Source organism: Carassius auratus, chromosome 45 (assembly GCF_003368295.1).
Source record: "Carassius auratus strain Wakin chromosome 45, ASM336829v1, whole genome shotgun sequence".
Classification (NCBI taxonomy): Eukaryota; Metazoa; Chordata; class Actinopteri; order Cypriniformes; family Cyprinidae; genus Carassius; species Carassius auratus.
In genome coordinates this window covers 3,165,001-3,189,210 of record NC_039287.1, presented here as the reverse complement: position 1 = coordinate 3,189,210, position 24,210 = coordinate 3,165,001, and the positions used below count along the sequence as shown (strand labels likewise).

At 37.6% G+C, this 24,210-nt stretch overlaps 1 protein-coding gene across 1 annotated transcript; it reads left to right on the top strand.

The window, feature by feature from the left end:
* The first annotated feature begins 10,787 nt into the window (after positions 1-10,787).
* On the top strand, positions 10,788-18,872 carry LOC113062915 (tau-tubulin kinase 2-like). The gene is made up of 15 exons (XM_026232993.1): positions 10,788-11,123; positions 11,335-11,455; positions 12,352-12,499; positions 12,712-12,785; positions 12,868-13,008; positions 13,164-13,268; positions 13,784-13,849; positions 13,982-14,074; positions 14,149-14,274; positions 14,348-14,505; positions 14,598-14,793; positions 15,840-16,051; positions 16,143-16,596; positions 17,373-17,992; positions 18,282-18,872. Exons 2-15 carry the CDS (start codon positions 11,387-11,389, stop codon positions 18,598-18,600), a joined length of 2,781 nt encoding a protein of 926 aa, XP_026088778.1. The 5' UTR covers positions 10,788-11,123; positions 11,335-11,386; the 3' UTR covers positions 18,601-18,872.
* Positions 18,873-24,210: the final 5,338 nt, after the last annotated feature.

The window sequence follows — 24,210 nt, the reverse complement described above, 5'->3', positions numbered from 1 at the left end:
AGCGAATGAGAATCGTTTCGCAGGGGATGCCAGGTATTCGAGAGAGAGAGAAATAATTAAGTTGGCTTGAAAAAGCCAACTTACTGATCTACTATTTAATCTTATTAAGTTGGCTTGAAAAAGCCAACTTACTGATCTACTATTTAATCTTATTAAGTTGGCTTGAGAGAGCCAACTTACTGATATTCTATTTAAAACTTATTAAGTTGGCTTGAGAGAGCCAACTTACTGATATTCTATTTAAACTTATTATTATTATTATTATTATTCTTCTGAGACTAAAATTTTCAACTGCTACTCCTCCTAGAGCTTTAACTCTACAGACTCCAAACTCAGCCCAGATCTTCAAACTGATCTGAAGTTAGTTGCTATATCTTTTTAGACTGATCGGACTTATACTTTTCATAAAACTGAAGATTAAAAATCATAAAAACTCCCATAGACTTGCATTGAAAAGCCTCTGCTCAACTGAACATTCCGTCAAACTCCAACTGTCAAAAATTCAAATCTAAACACACTGAAGCCCATTAAACTCATAGTCTATGTACTATGTACATATTGTATGTACTATTACTAACCCATTCAAACTCATTCAAACTCATTCAAACTCATCTATCTATCTATCTATCTATCTATCTATCTATCTATCTATCTATCTATCTATCTATCTATCTATCTATCTATAATCTGTCTGTTTCTAATCTATCTATCTATCTATAATCTGTCTGTTTCTAAACTATCTATCTATCTATAATCTGTCTGTTTCTAATCTATCTATCTATAATCTGTCTGTTTCTAATCTATCTATCTATCTATAATCTGTCTGTTTCTAATCTATCTATCTATCTATAATCTGACTGTTTCTAATCTATCTATCTATCTATCTATCTATCTATCTATAATCTGTCTGTTTCTAATCTATTTATCTATCTATCTATAATCTGTCTGTTTCTAATCTATCTATCTATCTATCTATCTATAATCTGTCTGTTTCTAAACTATCTATCTATCTATCTATAATCTGTCTGTTTCTAATCTATCTATTTTATCTCTATCTATCTATAATCTGTCTGTTTCTAATCTATCTATTATATCTATCTATCTATCTATCTATAATCTGTCTGTTTCTAATCTATCTATCTATCTATCTATCTATCTATCTATAATCTGACTGTTTCTAATCTATCTATCTATCTATCTATGTATCTATCTATCTTCATAGCAACACTCTAGCAACTATCCAAACCAACCTAGAAACCACCCAGGGTATCCTAGCAACCACATAGCAACACCTTAGCAACCACTCGGGGTACCCTAGCAACCGCATAGCAACACCCTAGCAACCATCCCAGATACCCTAGCAACCGCATAGCAACACCTTAGCAACCACTCGGGGTACCCTAGCAACCGCATAGCAACACCCTAGCAACCATCCCAGATACCCTAGCAACCGCATAGAAACACCTTAGCAACCACTCAGGGTACCCTAGCAACCGCATAGCAACACCCTAGCAACCATCCCAGATACCCTAGCAACCGCATAGCAACACCTTAGCAACCACTCAGGGTACCCTAACAACCGCTTAGCAACACCCTAGCAACCATCCCAGATACCCTAGCAACCGCATAGCAACACCTTAGCAACCACTCAGGGTACCCTAGCAACCGCATAGCAACACCCTAGCAACCATCCCAGATACCCTAGCAACCGCATAGCAACACCTTAGCAACCACTCAGGGTACCCTAGCAACCGCTTAGCAACACCTTAGCAACCACTCCTGGGGACCCTAGATCTATCTATCTATCTTCTGACTGTGTCTATCTATCTATCTATCTATCTATCTATCTATCTATCTATCTGATCTATCTCAGACTGAAAACCATCAAACTTAAAACTTTTAAACTTCTTATACTTTTCAAACTTTTCTAACTTTTTCAAACTTTCTGCACCGCCTTTCTCAAGCCAACTTAAAGTTTGTCTCGACGAACTTTTTTATCTAGTTATTATTATTATTATTATTCTTCTGAGACTAAAATTTTCAACTGCTACTCCTCCTAGAGCTTTAACTCTACAGACTCCAAACTCAGCCCAGATCTTCAAACTGATCTGAAGTTAGTTGCTATATCTTTTTAGACTGATCGGACTTATACTTTTCATAAAACTGAAGATTAAAAATCATAAAAACTCCCATAGACTTGCATTGAAAAGCCTCTGCTCAACTGAACATTCCGTCAAACTCCAACTGTCAAAAATTCAAATCTAAACACACTGAAGCCCATTAAACTCATAGTCTATGTACTATGTACATATTCTATGTACTATTACTAACCCATTCAAACTCATTCAAACTCATTCAAACTCATCTATCTATCTATCTATCTATCTATCTATCTATAATCTGTCTGTTTCTAATCTATCTATCTATCTATAATCTGTCTGTTTCTAAACTATCTATCTATCTATAATCTGTCTGTTTCTAATCTATCTATCTATCTATAATCTGTCTGTTTCTAATCTATCTATCTATAATCTGTCTGTTTCTAATCTATCTATCTATCTATCTATAATCTGTCTGTTTCTAATCTATCTATCTATCTATAATCTGACTGTTTCTAATCTATCTATCTATCTATCTATCTATCTATCTATCTATCTATCTATAATCTGTCTGTTTCTAATCTATTTATCTATCTATCTATAATCTGTCTGTTTCTAATCTATCTATCTATCTATCTATCTATCTATCTATCTATCTATCTATCTATAATCTGTCTGTTTCTAAACTATCTATCTATCTATCTATAATCTGTCTGTTTCTAATCTATCTATTTTATCTCTATCTATCTATAATCTGTCTGTTTCTAATCTATCTATTATATCTATCTATCTATCTATCTATAATCTGTCTGTTTCTAATCTATCTATCTATCTATCTATCTATCTATCTATCTATCTATCTATCTATCTATAATCTGACTGTTTCTAATCTATCTATCTATCTATCTATCTATGTATCTATCTATCTTCATAGCAACACTCTAGCAACTATCCAAACCAACCTAGAAACCACCCAGGGTATCCTAGCAACCACATAGCAACACCTTAGCAACCACTCGGGGTACCCTAGCAACCGCATAGCAACACCCTAGCAACCATCCCAGATACCCTAGCAACCGCATAGCAACACCTTAGCAACCACTCGGGGTACCCTAGCAACCGCATAGCAACACCCTAGCAACCATCCCAGATACCCTAGCAACCGCATAGAAACACCTTAGCAACCACTCAGGGTACCCTAGCAACCGCATAGCAACACCCTAGCAACCATCCCAGATACCCTAGCAACCGCATAGCAACACCTTAGCAACCACTCAGGGTACCCTAGCAACCGCTTAGCAACACCCTAGCAACCATCCCAGATACCCTAGCAACCGCATAGCAACACCTTAGCAACCACTCAGGGTACCCTAGCAACCGCATAGCAACACCCTAGCATCCATCCCAGATACCCTAGCAACCGCATAGCAACACCTTAGCAACCACTCAGGGTACCCTAGCAACCGCTTAGCAACACCTTAGCAACCACTCCTGGGGACCCTAGATCTATCTATCTATCTTCTGACTGTGTCTATCTATCTATCTATCTATCTATCTATCTATCTATCTATCTGATCTATCTCAGACTGAAAACCATCAAACTTAAAACTTTTTAAACTTCTTAAACTTTTCAAACTTTTCTAACTTTTTCAAACTTTCTGCACCGCCTTTCTCAAGCCAACTTAAAGTTTGTCTCGACGAACTTTTTTATCTAGTTATTATTATTATTATTATTATTATTCTTCTGAGCCAAATTTTAAACACTATCTCCTCCTAGAGCTTTCAAGCTAGAACCACCAAACTCGGGTCAGACCTTCAGACTGGTCTGACTCGGGTTGCTATATCTTTTCTAACTGATTCTGCTTATGGTTTTCGTAAACCAGACTACCAAAACCACCTTAAATCCCATAGACTTTCATTGCGGGGGTACAAACTTTTGAAAAATAAGGCTTATAATATATTTAAGCTGTCTACTACCAGGGCAAACCTTAAAAACTCTCTACTGAGAATACAGCTAAAACCAGCCTAAGCTGATCAGTTGTTTTGGCTAGTCTCCCAAACTGGTTTTTAAGTGGTTTTGACCACTCTCACGCTGGTCTTAGCTGGGTTTTAGCTGGTTTTTACTGAATCCACTGTTTTTAGCTGGTTTTTGCCAGATTCGCATAGAAACATGCTAACAACATGCTAGTTACTCACTAATCAGACTAGAAACATACTTCTAACAAGTTTTAAAGTGGTTTTGGCCACTGTCACGCTGGCCTTAGCTGGTCTTAGCTGGTTTTAGGTGGTTTTCTTTACTGAATCAACTGGTTTTAGCTAGATTATCATAGAAACATGTTAATACCATGTTAGTAACTTGCTAATCAGACTAGAAACATACTTCTAACATGGTTTAAAGTGGTTTTGGCCACTGTCAAGCTGGCTTTAGCTGGTCTTAGCTGGTTTTAGGTGGTTTTCTTTAATGAATCAACTGGTTTTAGCTAGATTATCATAAAAACATATTAACAACATGTTAGTAACTTGATAATCAGACTAGAAACATACTTCTAACATGGTTTAAAGTGGTTTTGGCCACTGTCAAGCTGGCTTTAGCTGGTCTTAGCTGGTTTTAGGTGGTTTTCTTTACTGAATCAACTGGTTTTAACTAGATTATCATAGAAACATGTTAATAACATGCTAGTAACTTGCTAATCAGACTAGAAACATACTTCTAACATGGTTTAAAGTGGTTTTGGCCACTGTCAAGCTGGTCTTAGCTGGTTTCTAACTGAATCAACTGGTTTTAGCTCGATTATCATAGAAACATGTTAACAACATGTTAGTAACTTGATAATCATGTCAAAAACATGCTTTTAACATGGTTTTAAAGTAGTTTTGGCCACTGTCACGCTGGTCTTAGCTGGTTTCTAACTGAATCAACTGGTTTTACCTGGATTAGCATATAAACATGTTAGTCACTTGCTAGCCATGCTAGCCACATGCTAGTCACATTTTAATCATGCTAGCAACATGCTAGTTGTATACTAATCATTCTAAAAACATGCTAGAGACATACTAGCAACATGCTAATCATGCTACAAACATGCTAACGACATGCTAGTCACTTGCTAATCATGTTAATAAAATGCTAGCAACATGAAAATCATGCTAGAGACATGCTAGCCACATGCTTATCATGCTACTAAAATGTTAACAACATGCTAATCATGCTACAAACATGCTAGCAACATGCTAATCATGCTAGCAAAATGTTAGCGACATGCTAGCAACATGCTAATCATGCTACAAACATGCTAACAACATGCTAGAGAAATGCTAGCCAAATGCTAATCATGCTAGAAACATGTTAGCAACATGCTAATCATGCTACAAACATGCTAGCAACATGCTAATCATGCTAGCAAAAAGTTAGCGACATGCTAGCAACATGCTAATCATGCTAGAGACATGCTAGCCACATGCTAATCATGCTACTAAAATGTTAACAACATGCTAATCATGCTACAAACATGCTAGCAACATGCTAATCATGCTAGCAAAATGTTAGCGAAATGCTAGCAACATGCTAATCATGCTAGAAACATGCTAACAACATGCTAGAGACATGCTAGCCACATGCTAATCATGCTAGAAACATGTTAGCAACATGCTAATCATGCTACAAACATGCTAGCAACATGCTAATCATGCTAGCAAAATATTACCGACATGCTAGCAACATGCTAATCATGCTAGAAACATGCTAACAACATGCTAGCAACATGCTAATCATGCTAGAAACATGCTAACAACATGCTAGCCACATGCTAATCATGCTAGAAACATGCTAACAACATGCTAATCATGCTACAAAAATGCTAGCAACATGCTAGCAACATGCTAATCATTCTAGAAACATGTTAGCAAAATGCTAATAATGCTACAAACATGCTAGCGACATGCTAGCAACATGCTAATCATGCTACAAACATATTAGCAACATGCTAATCATGCTAACAAAATGCTAGCAAAATGCTAATCATGCTACAAACATGCTAGTGGAATGCTAGCAACATGCTAATCATGCTAGCAAAATGCTAGCAAAATGCTAATCATGCTACAAACATGCTAACGACATGCTAGTCACTTGCTAATCATGTTAATAAAATGCTAGCAACATGAAAATCATGCTAGAAACATGTTAGCCACATGCTAATCATGCTACTAAAATGTTAACAACATGCTAATCATGCTACAAACATGCTAGCAACATGCTAATCATGCTAGCAAAATGTTAGCGACATACTAGCAACATGCTAATCATGCTCGAAACATGCTAACAACATGCTAGCCACATGCTAATCATGCTAGAAACATGTTAGCAACATGCTAATCATGCTACAAACATGCTAGCAACATGCTAATCATGCTAGCAAAATGTTAGCGACATGCTAGCAACATGCTAATCATGCTAGAAACATGCTAGTCACATGCTAGAAACATGCTAGCAAAATGCTAATCATGCTAAAATCATGCTCTCAACATGCTAGAAACATGTTAACAACTTTGCTAATCATGCTAACGACATGGTAGTCACTTGCTTATAATGCTAGTAATATGTTAATCACTTTCTTTTTTAAACTTCTTAACTTTTCAAACTTTTACATTTTTCTAACTTTCTGGCCAGGCTTTTTCAAGCCAACTTAAAGTTTGAAAACAAACTTTACTATCTAGTTATTATTATTATTCTTCTGAGCCAAATTTTAAACACTATCTCCTCCTAGAGCTTTCAAGCTAGAACCACCAAACTCGGGTCAGACCTTCAGACTGGTCTGACTCGGGTTGCTATATCTTTTCTAACTGATTCTGCTTATGGTTTTCGTAAACCAGACTACCAAAACCACCTTAAATCCCATAGACTTTCATTGCGGGGGTACAAACTTTTGAAAAATAAGGCTTATAATATATTTAAGCTGTCTACTACCAGGGCAAACCTTAAAAACTCTCTACTGAGAATACAGCTAAAACCAGCCTAAGCTGATCAGTTGTTTTGGCTAGTCTCCCAAACTGGTTTTTAAGTGGTTTTGACCACTCTCACGCTGGTCTTAGCTGGGTTTTAGCTGGTTTTTACTGAATCCACTGTTTTTAGCTGGTTTTTGCAAGATTCGCATAGAAACATGCTAACAACATGCTAGTTACTCACTAATCAGACTAGAAACATACTTCTAACAAGTTTTAAAGTGGTTTTGGCCACTGTCACGCTGGCCTTAGCTGGTCTTAGCTGGTTTTAGGTGGTTTTCTTTACTGAATCAACTGGTTTTAGCTAGATTATCATAGAAACATGTTAATACCATGTTAGTAACTTGCTAATCAGACTAAAAACATACTTCTAACATGGTTTAAAGTGGTTTTGGCCACTGTCAAGCTGGCTTTAGCTGGTCTTATCTGGTTTTAGGTGGTTTTCTTTACTGAATCAACTGGTTTTAACTAGATTATCATAGAAACATGTTAATAACATGCTAGTAACTTGCTAATCAGACTAGAAACATACTTCTAACATGGTTTAAAGTGGTTTTGGCCACTGTCAAGCTGGCTTTAGCTGGTCTTAGCTGGTTTTAGGTGGTTTTCTTTACTGAATCAACTGGTTTTAGCTAGATTATCATAGAAACATGTTAACAACATGTTAGTAACTTGATAATCAGACTAGAAACATACTTCTAACATGGTTTAAAGTGGTTTTGGCCACTGTCAAGCTGGCTTTAGCTGGTCTTAGCTGGTTTTAGGTGGTTTTCTTTACTGAATCAACTGGTTTTAACTAGATTATCATAGAAACATGTTAATAACATGCTAGTAACTTGCTAATCAGACTAGAAACATACTTCTAACATGGTTTAAAGTGGTTTTGGCCACTGTCAAGCTGGTCTTAGCTGGTTTCTAACTGAATCAACTGGTTTTAGCTCGATTATCATAGAAACATGTTAACAACATGTTAGTAACTTAATAATCATGTCAAAAACATGCTTTTAACATGGTTTTAAAGTAGTTTTGGCCACTGTCACGCTGGTCTTAGCTGGTTTCTAACTGAATCAACTGGTTTTACCTGGATTAGCATAGAAACATGTTAGTCACTTGCTAGCCATGCTAGCCACATGCTAGTCACATTTTAATCATGCTAGCAACATGCTAGTTGTATACTAATCATTCTAAAAACATGCTAGAGACATACTAGCAACATGCTAATCATGCTACAAACATGCTAACAACATGTTAGTCACTTGCTAATCATGTTAGTAAAATGCTAGCAACATGAAAATCATGCTAGAGACATGCTAGCCACATGCTTATCATGCTACTAAAATGTTAACAACATGCTAATCATGCTACAAACATGCTAGCAACATGCTAATCATGCTAGCAAAATGTTAGCGACATGCTAGCAACATGCTAATCATGCTAGAAACATGCTAACAACATGCTAGAAACATGTTAGCAACATGCTAATCATGCTACAAACATGCTAGCAACATGCTAATCATGCTAGCAAAATGTTAGCGACATGCTAGCAACATGCTAATCATGCTAGAAACATGCTAACAAAATGCTAGAGACATGCTAGCCACATGCTAATCATGCTAGAAACATGTTAGAAACATGCTAATCATGCTACAAACATGCTAGCAACAAGCTAATCATGCTAGAAACATGCTACAAACATCCTAGCAACATGCTAATCATGCTAGCAAAATGTTAGCGACATGCTAGCAACATGCTAATCATGCTAGAAACATGCTAACAACATGCTAGCAACATGCTAATCATGCTAGAAAAATGTTAACAACATGCTAGAGACATGCTAGCCACATGCTAATCATGCTAGAAACATGTTAGCAACATGCTAATCATGCTAGCAACATGCTAGCAACATGCTAATCATGCTAGCAAAATGTTAGCGACATGCTAGCAACATGCTAATCATGCTAGAAACATGCTAACAACATGCTAGAGACATGCTAGCCACATGCTAATCATGCTAGAAACATGCTAGCAACATGCTAATCATGCTAGAAACATGCTAGCAACATGCTAATCATGCTACAAACATGCTAGCAACATGCTAATCATGCTAGCAAAATGTTAGCGACATGCTAGCAACATGCTAATCCTGCTAGAAACATGCTAACAACATGCTAGAGACATGCTAGCCACATGCTAATCATGCTAGAAACATGCTAGCAACATGCTAATCATGCTACAAAAATGCTAGCAACATGCTAGCAGCATGCTAATCATACTAGTAACATGTTAGCAAAATGCTAATAATGCTACAAACATGCTAGCGACATGCTAGCAACATGCTAATCATGCTACAAACATATTAGTAACATGCTAATCATGCTAACAAAATGCTAGCGAAATGTTAACAACGTGCTAATCATTCTACAAACATGCTAGTGGAATGCTAGCAACATGCTAATCATGCTAGCAAAATGCTAATCATGCTACAAACATGCTAACGACATGCTAGTCGCTTGCTAATCATGTTAATAAAATGCTAGCAACATGAAAATCATGCTAGAGACATGCTAGCCACATGCTAATCATGCTACTAAAATGTTAACAACATGCTAATCATGCTACAAACATGCTAGCAACATGCTAATCATGCTAGCAAAATGTTAGCGACATACTAGCAACATGCTAATCATGCTCGAAACATGCTAACAACATGCTAGCCACATGCTAATCATGCTAGAAACATGTTAGCAACATGCTAATCATGCTACAAACATGCTAGCAACATGCTAATCATGCTAGCAATATGTTAGCGACATGCTAGCAACATGCTAATCATGCTAGAAACATGCTAGTCACATGCTAGAAACATGCTAGCAAAATGCTAATCATGCTAAAATCATGCTCTCAACATGCTAGAAACATGTTAACAACTTTGCTAATCATGCTAACGACATGGTAGTCACTTGCTTATAATGCTAGTAATATGTTAATCACTTTCTTTTTTAAACTTCTTAACTTTTCAAACTTTTACATTTTTAAAACTTTTTAAGCTTTTCAAACTTTCTACATTTTTCTAACTTTCTGGCCAGGCTTTTTCAAGCCAACTTAAAGTTTGAAAACAAACTTTACTATCTAGTTAATTATTAATACAATATTTTAATTAATAATACAATAATTATTTGAACCTCAAAATTGAAAATCGAATGCCAACCCGCCGAACGAATATTGAATAACTTTGATCCAGCCCTAATGTCCACTTCTGAAACCAGACTGGTTGCTGTCAAATAAGTTGTTCTGTCTGATAAAGGCAGAGAATTGGTTGAACACAGATCATTCAAGTGTTTTTGCGATGAAAGGAAGAAGGGAAACTTTTCTGTAGTTCTCTAAAAGAGATGGGTTAATGGTGGGATTCTTAGTTCACCCATAAATGAAAATAAGCCCATAAATAACTCACCCTCAAGTCATTCTGGGTGTGTATGACTTTCCTCTTTCAGATTAACCCAGTCAGAGTTATATTAAAAATGTTATTTGATCTTCCAAGCTGTTTAATGGCACTCAGCGGATTTTGCCGTGCATCAGTCCAAAAGAAGTTAAATAAAAAGCACCCATCCATAAAAAAAAGCGTCTCACATGGCTCCTAGGGGGATGAACAAAGGCCTCCTGTAGCGAATCAATTTGTTTTTTGTAATAAAAATATCTAGACTTAAAATGTAATAATTAAATGTAGCTTCCACCAAGAGTTGTACATGGAAGCAGCTCTGGGTGGATGACGTATGAGGCCAGTGTTGCACATGCGCTGGTGAGTCTTGTGAAACCAGCAAAAGTTTCCTTACTTTAGCAAAGGAAAACCAGTCTCACCAGTGTGAAGGATTGTGTTAACGATGTGAGTGCAGGTACAACTGCAGGAGAAATGGCTTGAAGGACATGAGATGGAATAGGATCAAGAGGACAAGTAGAAGAATGATTAGAAAGGATATGTTTGGAGACTTCTGCCTCAGAGAGTGAAGAGAAGGATGTATATGTTTGCTGGTAAGATGTTCTTGAGAACTGGCTTCTTACGAATGGATGGAGCCAATAAAATGCATGTTTCATTATTTTTGTCTTGTCTACAGCTATTGTAGGTGAATAAATATACTTTATGTCTGCAAACTTCTCTAGAGCATTTCATTTCTACTATAACTGCAGTATCAACTAAATGAAGCCTTTTAAATCTACAGATCTGTTTTTCTGACCTTTTCAGTGAGGACTGGAGATCTTCTCTGAGTGAGCTCGGTCCACTCTTGAGCTTAAGGATGAGTGGGTCAGGGGAGCAGACTGATATCTTGGCTGTCGGGAGCATGGTCCGGGAGCGATGGAGAGTGGTGAGTTGTTTTGAAGAAGCTGTATTTACGAGGACAAGGCTTCAGGACTATTCAAATACTCACTGATAGTTTTGTGGTAAGGTTCTGATAGCTGTCAGGATCTTTCACTAAGCAAAGGAGGCTTTTTTTTTTTTTTTTTTTGAGCTCAGTCAAACGATACACTACAGGTGTGTTGAGCAGTGCTGACTTCAGCACAGAAAACTATACAGCATGCTGAAAAATATTAATGAGACACAGTATTTTATTTTGTGAAAAAAAGTGTTGTTTTGATAGAACATTTTTGTTTTGTTTTATAATATCTGTAACAATTTCTACTCAATTTTAGGAGGAAAAAATATATACAGTACATTACCTTTCAAAGGTTTGAGGTCAGTTTCTTTTTTTTTTTTTAGTTTGTTTTATTTTTATTCAGCAATTATATTCAGTGACATAAATGCTGTTCGTTTGAACTTTCTATTCATCAAAGAATCTGGAGCAATGAAATGTATCACAGATTCCACAAAAGCATTAAAACATTTAATTGCATTGATGATAATAATAAGAAATATTCTTGAGCAACAAATCAGCATATCAAAATGATTTCATAAAGATCATGTGACACTGAAGAATGGAATAATGACTGCTGAAGATTAAACTTTGACATCACAGAAATAAACCACTTTTTATACTATATTAAAATAGGAGTTCTAAGTAATAGATTTAAATAGAATAATGTTAAAATCTGTTTAGTGATAATATTTTACATTATTACTGTGTTTTTAATTAGTCAATGCAGCCTTGATGAGCATAAGAGAATTCCAAAAACATTGAGAAATTCTATCAACAAATTTATTTTGCACAGTAACTTGTTTCAGGATTTTTTTGTCATTTATTCAAAATGTATCTTTCCTATCCAGTTAAAGAAAATTGGCGGAGGTGGTTTTGGTGAGATCTATGAAGTTCTTGACCAGGTGAACCATGTCAGTGTGGCTTTGAAAGTGGAGTCTGCCCAGCAACCCAAACAGGTTCTGAAGATGGAAGTAGCAGTTTTGAAAAGACTTCAGGGTAAAAATAAACAGAAATTAAACTTTTTAATTTTTTATTTAATGTATATAAAACAAGCATGAAAACACTATTTGAGGAGTCACTTTACACTGTATGTGCTACTCTATAATGGGCAATCATACATAACTAAACACAAGTGAAATATTACTTAAAAATCAATATGGATTTGTATGACATACTGTATACCATTTTTACCTTGACCCATTTCATAGGAAAAGACCATGTTTGTCGTTTTGTTGGCTGTGGGCGCAATGACCGCTTCAACTATGTGGTTATGGAGCTTCAGGTGAGGCATCAAATGATTTATTCATGTTTCTGAATTAGTGGACGTTATCACACAACTCATATGCTTGTCCATTGAACTGCAGGGAAAAAACTTGGCAGACCTTCGACGCAACATGAGCTGTGGCACCTTCAGCTTTTCCACCTCGCTCAGGCTGGGCAGACAAATCTTAGAGGCCATCGAGAGCATTCACTCTGTGGGCTTCCTGCACAGAGACATCAAACCCGTAAGAGTGCTCTACAGGTTCTGCTCTCACAGACAGCCCTGGGCCTAAAAGCACTTTTAATGTTGACTAACATTCATATTTAACCAGCGCCTCATTATTTCTTTTTAGACTATATAAACTAGTATAAACTAGTTTTTACTTTTATTTTCAAATAGTCTAACTTCGCAATGGGTCGACTTGCCAGTACATGCCGAACCTGTTATATGCTTGATTTTGGGTTGGCACGCCAATTTACAAACTCATTTCAAGAAGTCCGTCCAGTAAGTAATCACAGATGTCTTTTAAAGCTTATGTTTATGAAATTTCATAAAAGTGTTGCTTAAAAGTACAGTTCACCCCAAAATGAAAATTCAGTCATCATTTACTCACAGTCCTGTCATTCCAAATTTGCATGACTTTATTTCTTCTGTGGAGCACAAAAGTAGAAATTCCAAGCAATTACTAAAAAATTTCATTTTGAAAATACAGTGCTTAGAAACTAAAGATTAAAAGAGGACACAAAGTTCTCTACAGAACCAATCATTATTCAAAGCTCATGAGAAAAGTAGTGATGTACAATTTGTGAACGAATGTTGTTGTTGTTGTTGTTTTTTTCTACATCGCAAACTCTCATGAATACACCAAAAAGGGTAGTGGTGAATGTCACAGTTGAACGCTGATTTAAATTTCAATGTCAGAATTTTGACAGAATTTTCATTTTTGGCTGATTTATCCCTGTAATTTGTTTCTATATGTTTACTTATATCTGCACATTCTCTTTTTTTTTTGTCTGAAGCCACGCCAAGTGGCAGGATTCAGAGGAACTGTCCGTTATGCTTCAGTTAATGCTCACAAGAATAGGGTAACTCCTATCTCTTACATTCTCAAGCCAATGGCAGATGCCATTCAGGTGTCTTATACACAGCATTTGATGTTACTTACTCATATTTTACTAAAATGCACATCCTTCTTCTTCTTCTTCTTCTTTTTAAAGGAAATGGGTCGACATGATGACCTGTGGTCTTTATTTTATATGCTTGTTGAGTTCATGGTGGGTCAGCTACCCTGGAGAAAAATCAAAGACAAAGTAAGTTCTGGTCCGATCATAATTTTCCTTGGATAAGAGATATGCTGGTGTTCTCAATCCTGCCATCAATACAGGAACAGGTTGGAAATATGAAGCAGTCATACAACCATTGCCTCATGCTCAAACACCTCCCAAATGAGTTTAGCGTTTTTCTCGATCATATCTCCAACCTGGAATACTACACTAAACCAGATTATCAGGTATTGAATTTAGTCTTCCTTGACCATAGACGTTGTAAACCAATCACTAAAATGCTCTCTCACTGTGTTGCAGCTACTGATGTCAGTCTTTGACAACAGCATGAAGAGCTATAAAGTGGCGGAAAATGACCTGTATGACTGGGAAAGAACAGATTCAGAGGACACACTCAATGTTGGAACCCTGGCAACCACAGCCCAGCAGTTGACCCGCCTCACTCCTGCATATTTAGGGTAGATATCCAGTATCTACTATGGCTCAATGATATACTGAGTCTCTATATAAACTGTTTGAGGTCTACATAAACTAAGATTTTTCCTTTTAGCATGGCCAATGCCTCCATGATTCCAGGCGATCTGCAGCGTGAGAACACAGAGGACGTCCTTCAGGGGGAGCGCCTCAGCGAGGCTGATAATTGCGCCCTCATCCCAACGCAGCCTGCACAGGGAGTGGATGTCTGTGATGATATGGAGCACAGCCATGACAGAAACCTTAACCATGTTCAACCACTAATCAGAAAGGTACCATTCAGACAGAACAACTGCTAATCACTAATACCTGCAAACGCAAATGTTGCAAAATTCGCCGTTCTGACATTTAAGAGAGGTGGGGGTTACGATGATGCCTAACTTCCTTTTTTTTATTATTTTGTGTTCTCTGAAGTCCACTTATAATGTTCTAAAGATTATTACATAAAAAAAAAAAACAATATGAATAGGCGTGGAGGATCGTAGCCTTCACAGATGGACCCTGCTGTGATTTAGGTAAAAAAATGATCAAACGATCTGTAATAACAAAGTACTAGTGATCATGTAATAAAAACAGTTATTAACCCTTGTGCGTTGCACAACATTACTGTCGGATCCAATCCAATATAGTCGGCATAGAATTGTCTTTTAATATCATTCTTTCAGAAAATCTGGCATTGAATTGTTTGGTCTACTAAAACAGCAGACGGTCAAGAAGACTGCAGACAGGCTAAATAAAATTGCTAATTCACTATCTGACAGTACGTGGCTAATATGCGAAAGCAGAAATACAGCAGTTCCCCTGTACAAGTCAGGTCACCTTCATTTATATAGTCTTTACACAATAAATATTGTTTTAGAGATGTACAGGGGTAACTGCGGTATTTTTGCTTTTGTACATTAGCCACCTACTCTCAGAGAGTGAATTTGCATTTTTATTTAGCCTGTCTGCAGTCTTCTTGACCGTCTGCCTTTTTTTCTAGACTAAATATGTATAATATACAACTGTAAAGTGAGTTTTATTATTTCATAAAACTTTGTTTTTGTCAAAACTTGAAAAGTTGTTGAAATCATAATTTTTATGGTCCTTTTACGGTTTAGTATAGACAGTGATGTTTTTTCAAAACACAACAACAGTATAGTACTATTCTAATATAACAAAAAATCTGAAGTGATTTCTACTGCTCCAAAAAATGAAGAAGAATTTAAAGAGTAGGCCTGTTGTTACTTATACCCCACCCCACCTTTTTCACTTTTTAGGAGTTTGCAAGGTATGTATTTAAGTCGGAGATGGTCATGAGCTTATGTTTCTGATTCAGGTGGCTAGTGAAGAAGAGCGAAGCAAAGAGGGCAACCAGAGCCCCAACAGTGGTTCCATCCAGGGCTCTCCCAGACGCGTGCACTCAGAGACCTTGCTCATCGACCGTGTGGCTCCTCTACTGAGAAGGATGCGCCATAGTCAGAGCATGGGGCTAGACAAAAGACTGACCCCTGAACCCAAACCCACAATTGAACGCTTTCTTGAGGCCTAGTCAGTAATCAAATCTTAATAAAGTCTTTCTTATAAATGTGAATTGGTCTCTAGAGATGTCATAACCACTTCTCCTTCATCATCTTACTAGTTTAGGGAAGCAACGTCCAGGTCTGCCCCAAGACAGGTCTATCTGTCGGGTCGAACAAGGCTCGCTGGAGGACGAGGAGGGTCCGGCCAGCAGCGGGTACGTTGGCGTCAACCTCAGCCCCGTCCCACAAGAGGGAGACTCACAGGAGTGGTTTCTAGTGGAGCTTGAGGGTGGTTGCGGTTCAGCAGGATCTAAATCGGATGAGGACGAGCGCTCAGGGATTTCACCACGCTCCTCCAGCCCCCTCGCCCTTCCTCGCACCTGGTCCGACCCCTTGCCTCAGCGCGCTAGCATTCTGAGTGGTTCAGCAGAATTCCACACAGCTGTCTGCCACACTGGACCTCCGTTCGCCAGACTACCAGGTTTGCCCGGCATAATAGGCCTGTCTGGATTAAGAAGACTGCCCACAGTACAGCCTGCATTTGTGGCCCTCAGCAGGACTCATCATGAACAGGTCAGTATCTCATGCTACATTCTTAAGTAGATGTAATAGCATTTCTAAACAATTAAGGTCACATTCTGAGATATACACCATGAATTGTGAGAAAACAATTATACAATTATTAAATTCCTTGTCATTAATTTTAACAATAAAACTGTAGTTATGTTAAACTGGTAAAATATGTTTATGTTGTAATATATGCATTTGTGGTGAGTGGGGCGGGTGGAGTGATTGAGAAATGAGCGACACCTGCTCGACCCACCGGTCTCGAGTTCACCGGAGGAGATGGAAGGATATAAAACAGGAGCGAAAACACTGAAGGACGAGAGAGGACCAGGCCTGGATTTTAGTTTGTATTTTTGGTTTTGTTTGTGCGCGGCAGTCGGCCGTGAGGGGCTGCCGCTCTGTTTTGTGTTTATTCGATTATTAAAGTTTGGTTTGATTGTCCGCCAGTTCCCGCCTCCTTCTTCCCGATGATTGTGAAGTTTATATTTTTACAGCATTTAATGCATTATATGTTGTATAATGAAAACTGTAGCAGTAACAGTGATCGTTTATGGGTGCATTGCAGTGATTTCACTGTAACATCACCATGTCTCAGATTTTGGGATTACTGTATGTTAAAATCATCACTAGACCGAAAGTGAAGGTGACACAAAGCACCAAGCTCAGATTTTTTTTTGGCCAAGCAGATGATGGTACCATGTAGAAAAACAGATGTATAAGAGATTTTCCCTTACAGAGCTCTATTAATAATGTCCTGTATCTTAATGTGATTCCCTTCACAGTCATCCAGTGCAGTGCTACAGTCCATTCAGCCTCAGCAGAAGACAGGATACGACTCTCAGCCTGACAATCCATCAGGCCCTGTGGAAAAAGAGCACAACCACATCCCAGCTGTTTCACCCTCTAAAAGCCCTAACAAGCCTGATGAAAACATTATCTCTGTCAAGGCCTCTGAAAAGGATGTGGAGAGTGACTCGGGTTGTCCTGACGGTGGGCCTTCTTCAACTCCAAACCAGTGTGAGATGACTGGACACAGAGTTGATCCAGCTCTAGCATCACCCCATGAACTCTCACCCCGAGCCAGCCGCATCCCCATCCGTGACCCAGACTCTCCAACCCCAAGAGGGTTTTCAGCTCCACTTTCTCCATCTTTGTCACTATCATGTGAGCACTTCCCCTCAGCGCTGCTGCGTGACAGGTTCACCTTCCCCACCGGTTCTCGATGGTCAGACTGGCAGGCGGAGGAGCCACTCTCTCTGTCGTCCTCTTCAGGACCTGTGTCGAGCAAGAGTAAAATACCAAGACCCATAAGCCCCACACTACTGCCAGATCAGCTGTCTGCACGATTTATGCCACGGCCGCCACCAGGCAAACCACCCATTCGCACAGGTGGCGAGAACAGGTGAGAGGAGACAAATGAGATGAACAGGGTTATGAGCTGTATCTTTATGTTGAATCAAATACAATAAGCGTGACTATAGTAATATGATTCATGAATAAATAACTCTTCTGAACACATTCTTTGTAGTGAATCAAAATCATACGGCACGACCAGTCTAGTCTGATTCACAAACAACTGACTCATTCTCACCTGTTTTTTTTTTTGTGAATCCAAAACATGCAGCACAACCAGTGTAGTCCAATTGCTAAATATACATCTAAATGATCAATGTTGAACATTGTTTTTTCAGACGCAGATGCTACCGCATTCGTGCTAGCAGCACAGGTGACGCAGACCTCTTGGACAGCCTCTCTCAGCTCATGCAGGAGCGAGGTGCACTGGCTGTAAGCACCTCACAGTACCAACGCACCACCACCTCCTCTCTACAGCGCTCATTGAGCTCCTCGCCTTCGCATTTTGAGGGGGGTCACAGCCAGTCACCAAGTAGCTGCTCTGCCTCCCCGCCTCCCCGAATCAATGACTTGTCTGTAAATCACGGGTCTGTGTTCTGCCCCAGAGTCAGAGCAGGAAGTCCTGAGAGCATCACCACCACAAAAACGAGCAAATAAAGAGAAAAGCATGTAACTGTTGGTGTAAGCTGTCAATATGACATCAGTTTCAAAAGTAGCTTTTACCGTTTGATGAACTGTAGCGTTGTGGCAAGTGGTGTTTTGATAAGTACAGTGATAAAGGACCAGGTATTTGACGGTTGGTTGTGATAACTTGAAAGCATCATGTTTTGGACATAAGTAAAACGTGAAATATTAACATGCTAAATGTTCCAGTGACGCTGTGTAACTTTCTTCTAAACAAATATAATTTGTGCCATATATATGTATATAATTTATTTATTTTTTGCTATATAAATTATCAGTTTATTTTCTCTTTTTGCACTTGCATACCTTAACATACGTTTGATTTGAACATTTACTATCGGTCCCTATCAGTGAGAACTTGGGAGCGCATTGTATTCTGTCAAACAGATGCTTATTTTGTAGGCACTCCAGATAATCTAGCTTTACATTTTGTCCTTTTTCTGTTTTTAAATCATTGGTCAAAGCGTTTCAGCTTAAAAGCTCATTTCAACAGATAGCTACCTATACCAGGTAATATCCTTCATGTATAGGTACATCTGGTGCAAGCAAGCATGTATGTATTTCAGGGACTGCATGTACTGTAAACTGTATCATCTAAAGAATGTATTTATTTATTTATTGGATGTGGTTACATAACTGAGGTTGTAGCATTACTAATTGCTACTGAGTGAATTTGCCATCACATTAACGGTCAGCAACCTTGAAATTGCCAAGTATAATCTCTTCCATGCCTGCAATATCATACTAAAATCCCTGTAAATAGTCATAATGTCAGTAAGGAACTTACAGATACATTGCAGTGAAACACTAAGGAAGGACCCTTAAAGGAACTCTTGCTTCAAACACTATACAATAGTGCCATTACCATTTTACTTGAATACATCATCAAGATGTCTGTTTGATAAGTTGGCTGCTTATACCAAGATGCTTCTGCAGTTTTTTGGGATTGAATTCTCTGTCCTGGCATTTATTGAAAGTTGTCTGAGTGTGTGACCCATGTGATGTACAAAGAAAGGGACTGTAGATACCAATCATTACTACGACTTCATTGTGTGCTGTGTGGACAGAATAGTTTGTTTGTTCTGGATGGTCAATTTTGTCCTCTGGAAGTACTTTTATTTAAAAGCACCAGTATAGGCCCACAAACTGTGCTACTCCAGATGGTTTATCTTAAGAATGTACATAATCTGAACTGTATATAGATATAAATATATGAAGAAAAGGAAATTCCACCTCATGCTTCATGTACGGTATTTTGCTAACAACCATTTCAATCATGCAAATAAAGTTACTATGTTGTAATGTATATGTATTCATATTAATGGAATAAACAAGTACTCTTAAGTACCTGGAGCTTGATGTTGTGATAATATTATGATGGCATTAGTTAAAGAAACACAAAATGCATCGTTTCATAGTTTATTTAGACAAAGCTGCCAAAATATTTTGTGGCATTAACACTAGAAATACAGTGTGACGTCATTTGTACTTTAAATTATCAGTAATAACAAGCAGGAATCAAGTTTTTTTTCTTGTGTTTACCATTTTTTCCATATTTTACCGTATTTACCATATCTGATCTGTCGAATCCAATCTTGACATCTGTATCTAAGCGCTGCCATAGTAACAAAAATCCTGTCTGTGGTTAACTGATAATCCACACAGACCTAACCTTTCTCGGTCAGTCAAACAGATATTCTCACTGCAGACTAATAATTGGCATCAGAGCAAGGCTGTGTATATTAAGATGGGAAAAAAAGCATTTTAACATGGGAAATAAAACTTTTAAGGATGTTTGATTAGTCAGTAAATAAAAATAGACAAGGTAATTGCAAACTTTTTATCTCACAATTTGGGAAAACGTCTGAATTGTGAGATAAAAAGCAGTTACCTTGTCTATTTTTTTTGTTCCATGGCAGAAACCAAAATAGTACGGTTTAAACCCATAAATGCAGGACGTTTATATCTCAGAATTTTTGAGAAAAAAAGTCTGAACTGTGAGATCAAGAAAAGAAAGGTAAAAAAAAAAATATTTTGCTTTTTCTATTCTGTGGCAGAAACCGTGAGAATTAAACATGGGATGATTCCTAATTAAGTTTAAAATTTGTCAATGACTCAAATTCATGTATCTTTAGGAGTCAGAGTTGGCTATAAAAACTTAGTGCCTCTATGGAATATGTAGAAACAAAGAGCACAATGAATTCTGTGGTATATTCTCCTGGATTCGATGTGACAGTGTGTCATTCTCCAGTGCTAAGCGTATGTAAACGTTGCATGTGTCATGGCTCCCTCCATCATGCATGACCGTGCTCTTTAAACAAAAATACAAAATTTCATGTCTCTGTGTCTGTGCAAATACTCTAGAACAGAGGCGCTGTTTGTCTGGGATCATCTGGCAACACGCTGATGGAATCCTCTGCTTTTCCACACAACATGCACAACATTTGTGTATTCCTAAAAAAAAAAGAAAAAAAAAAAGAATAACCAAATAAGAAAAAAAAATTCCTTATAAAAGGCTTAACAAACCAAACATTCTAATTTGCCCCATATTTTAGTATTCGTGTACTATTTACATACATTCCCAAACACTGACTTATATTGACTTTTTATATTTTCCATATAGTTGTTAAATAAATCTTAAATTAAAGAACCAATATTGTTTCTAAATAAAACTCTCGTTCTGTTGTCCGATAACTTTTAATCAGTACAGATTAGTAGTGGTTAATTTCCCTTTTTGAGACCGTTCAAGTGAGTTTGTATAGTGCTTTTCACATGTCTTCAAAGCAGCTTTACAGAAATAATCTGTTATAAGCCAGAGATTGAGTGTATCGTAAAATACAAACCCAATTAACAAAAGTACAAATTATGAATAAAAACAGAATGCAATGATGTGGAAGTTCCAAATTTCAATATTTTATTCAGAATACAACATAGATGACACATCAAATGTTTAAAACTGAGAAAATGTTCATTTTAAGGAAAAATAAGTTGATTTTAAAATTTCATGGCATCAGCACATCTCAAAAAAGTTGGGACAAGGCCATTTTTACCACTGTGTGGCAGTTGCTCAACTCTTAGGCCTTCTTTGTCACATCTTCCCTCTTTATGATGCGTCAAATGTTTTCTATGGGTGAAAGATCTGGACTGCAGGCTGGCCATTTCAGTACCCCGGATCTTCTTCTACGCAGCCATGATGTTGTAATTGATGAAGTATGTGGTAGGGCATTGTCATATTGGAAAATGCAAGGTCTTCCCTGAAAGAGACGACGTCTGGATGGGAGCATATGTTTTTCTATAACTTGGATATACCTTCAGCATTGATGGTGCCTTTCCAGATGTGTAAAGCTGCCCATGCCACACGCACTCATGCAACCCCATACCATCAGAGATGCAGGATTCTGAACTGAGTGCTGATAACAACTTGGGTTGTCTTTGTCCTCTTTAGTCCGGATGACATGGCGTCCCAGTTTTTCCAAAAAGAACTTCAAATGTTGATTTGTCTGACCACAGAACAGTTTTCCACTTTGCCACAGTCCATTTTAAATGAGCCTTGGCCCAGAGAAAACGCCTGCGGCTTCTGGATCATGTTTAGATATGGCTTCTTTTGCTTCTTTCTTTTCACCGGCAACGGTGAATGGCACGGTGGATTGGACTTTGGAGAGACCCTGCCACTCTGAGAGGCTCTTTTTATACCCAATCATGTTGCCAACTGACCTAATACATTGCCAAATAGGGTCCTCCCAGCTGTTCCTTATATGTACATTTAACTTTTCCAGCCTCTTATTGCTACCTGTCCCAACTTTTTGGAATGTGTAGCTCTCATGAAATTCATAATGAGCCAATATTTGGCATGACATTTCAAAATGTCTCACTTTCAACATTTGATATGTTATCTATATTCTATTGTGAATAAAATATAAGTTTATGAGATCTGTAAATATTCCATTCCTTTTTTTACTCACAAATTGTTCAGTGTCTCAAATTTTTGGGAATTGGGTTGTATTTCCATAAGGCAGTAAAGATAACTAAGTAATTATTAGAATACAACAGTGATAATATTAATTATGAAAAATGTTTTTAGCATTATTACTCATTAATCCAATAGGTTATATACTATAATTGTAATATTCTAATTGTAAATAATAATAATAATAGTTTCACTTCACAATAAGGTCCCATTAGTCAGCATTAGTTTAATGCATATTTATTAATATTTGTTAACATTACTTAAGGGGAAGGCATGGCCTAATGGTTAGAGTTTGACTCCTAACCCTAAGGTTGTGGGTTCAAGTCTCTGGCCAGCAATACCATGACTGAGGTGCCCTTGAGCAAGGCACCGAACCCCTAACTGCTCCGCAGCACAAATGGCTGCCCACTGCTCCGTGTATACTTGGCTGTATGTCACGTCACTTTTTTTATTTTTTTATAAAAATACAACACTTCATTCTTAGTTCATTTTAGATCATGTATATTAAATAATATTAATAGTACGGTACAACTTTTGATTTTAATGACCTCTCAGTAAATGTTGAAATAATATAATTCTTAATTTTTAAACTAATTTGAACAAATGGAACCTTATTGCAAAGTGTTACCAGTAATAAACTAATAAACTAATAAAAAAGGAGAGTGAATACTGGTTAAAATATATTATGATGTCTAATCATCTTAAAAATAATTTTAAGGTCTCATTCCTAAACCTTTTCGCAATTAGTTATTGAACGGAGCACAGCTCACCTGATAGTCATCCACCACAGTGAAGGTGTACTCGTGTCTTGCTATGACATGATCACAGTTCTTGCACATATCTGAGGAAAAGCAAACGTTACTGATGACAAATTGAACCGAATATCTAAATACACTGATGTGACGTGACTCACGCATAGGTACGTGACGAGCTCCTCGTCATCTTCATTCTCCATCGTCCTGTCGCTGATCAGCACGAAGTCCCGCTGCTGACAGTTGGCGCAGGCGAGAAAATTCATAAGATATGAACCATTCTCCAGACAGGTATGACCCTGTGCACATAAGAGAAGACATGAACAACTTAAAATGAGGTACAAACAAAAATATAAGAGTCGGAACACTCTCAAATACTCGACTTGAAGTTCCCAGTGCACACAACATAAACAACCCAAACAATCTCAGCTTCGAGCCATCAAATTGAATTTTAGAAAGATGTAAATGCTTATTGCAAGTACAAGTACAGTTAGGTTACAAGAAGAAAACTTCTGAAGTATTCAACACACAGGAGTGCAGTGATATTCATCTGTTGCTGGAAAACAACAACACTAGCGCCGTTTCCTCTATTCACTTTAATGCTTATTAAGCACATAGCAAGTAATAGCGGAAGTATTCGCTGTGTGTAGAAACCAGTAAAAACCTTGATCATGAACTCACCCTGTCGGGATACTGTTTCTGCACACAACCAGTACACATTTTTTGCATAAGAAAAATAACAATATTAACCTATATACAGTTCAGAATAGAACTGAGACACTTTCCGTGTCGTCTTCTTCTGTGAATTCTCTGTACGATCTGTTTGTATAGTGCCTCCATCGGTGCAGTAGTAAATGAAAGAAA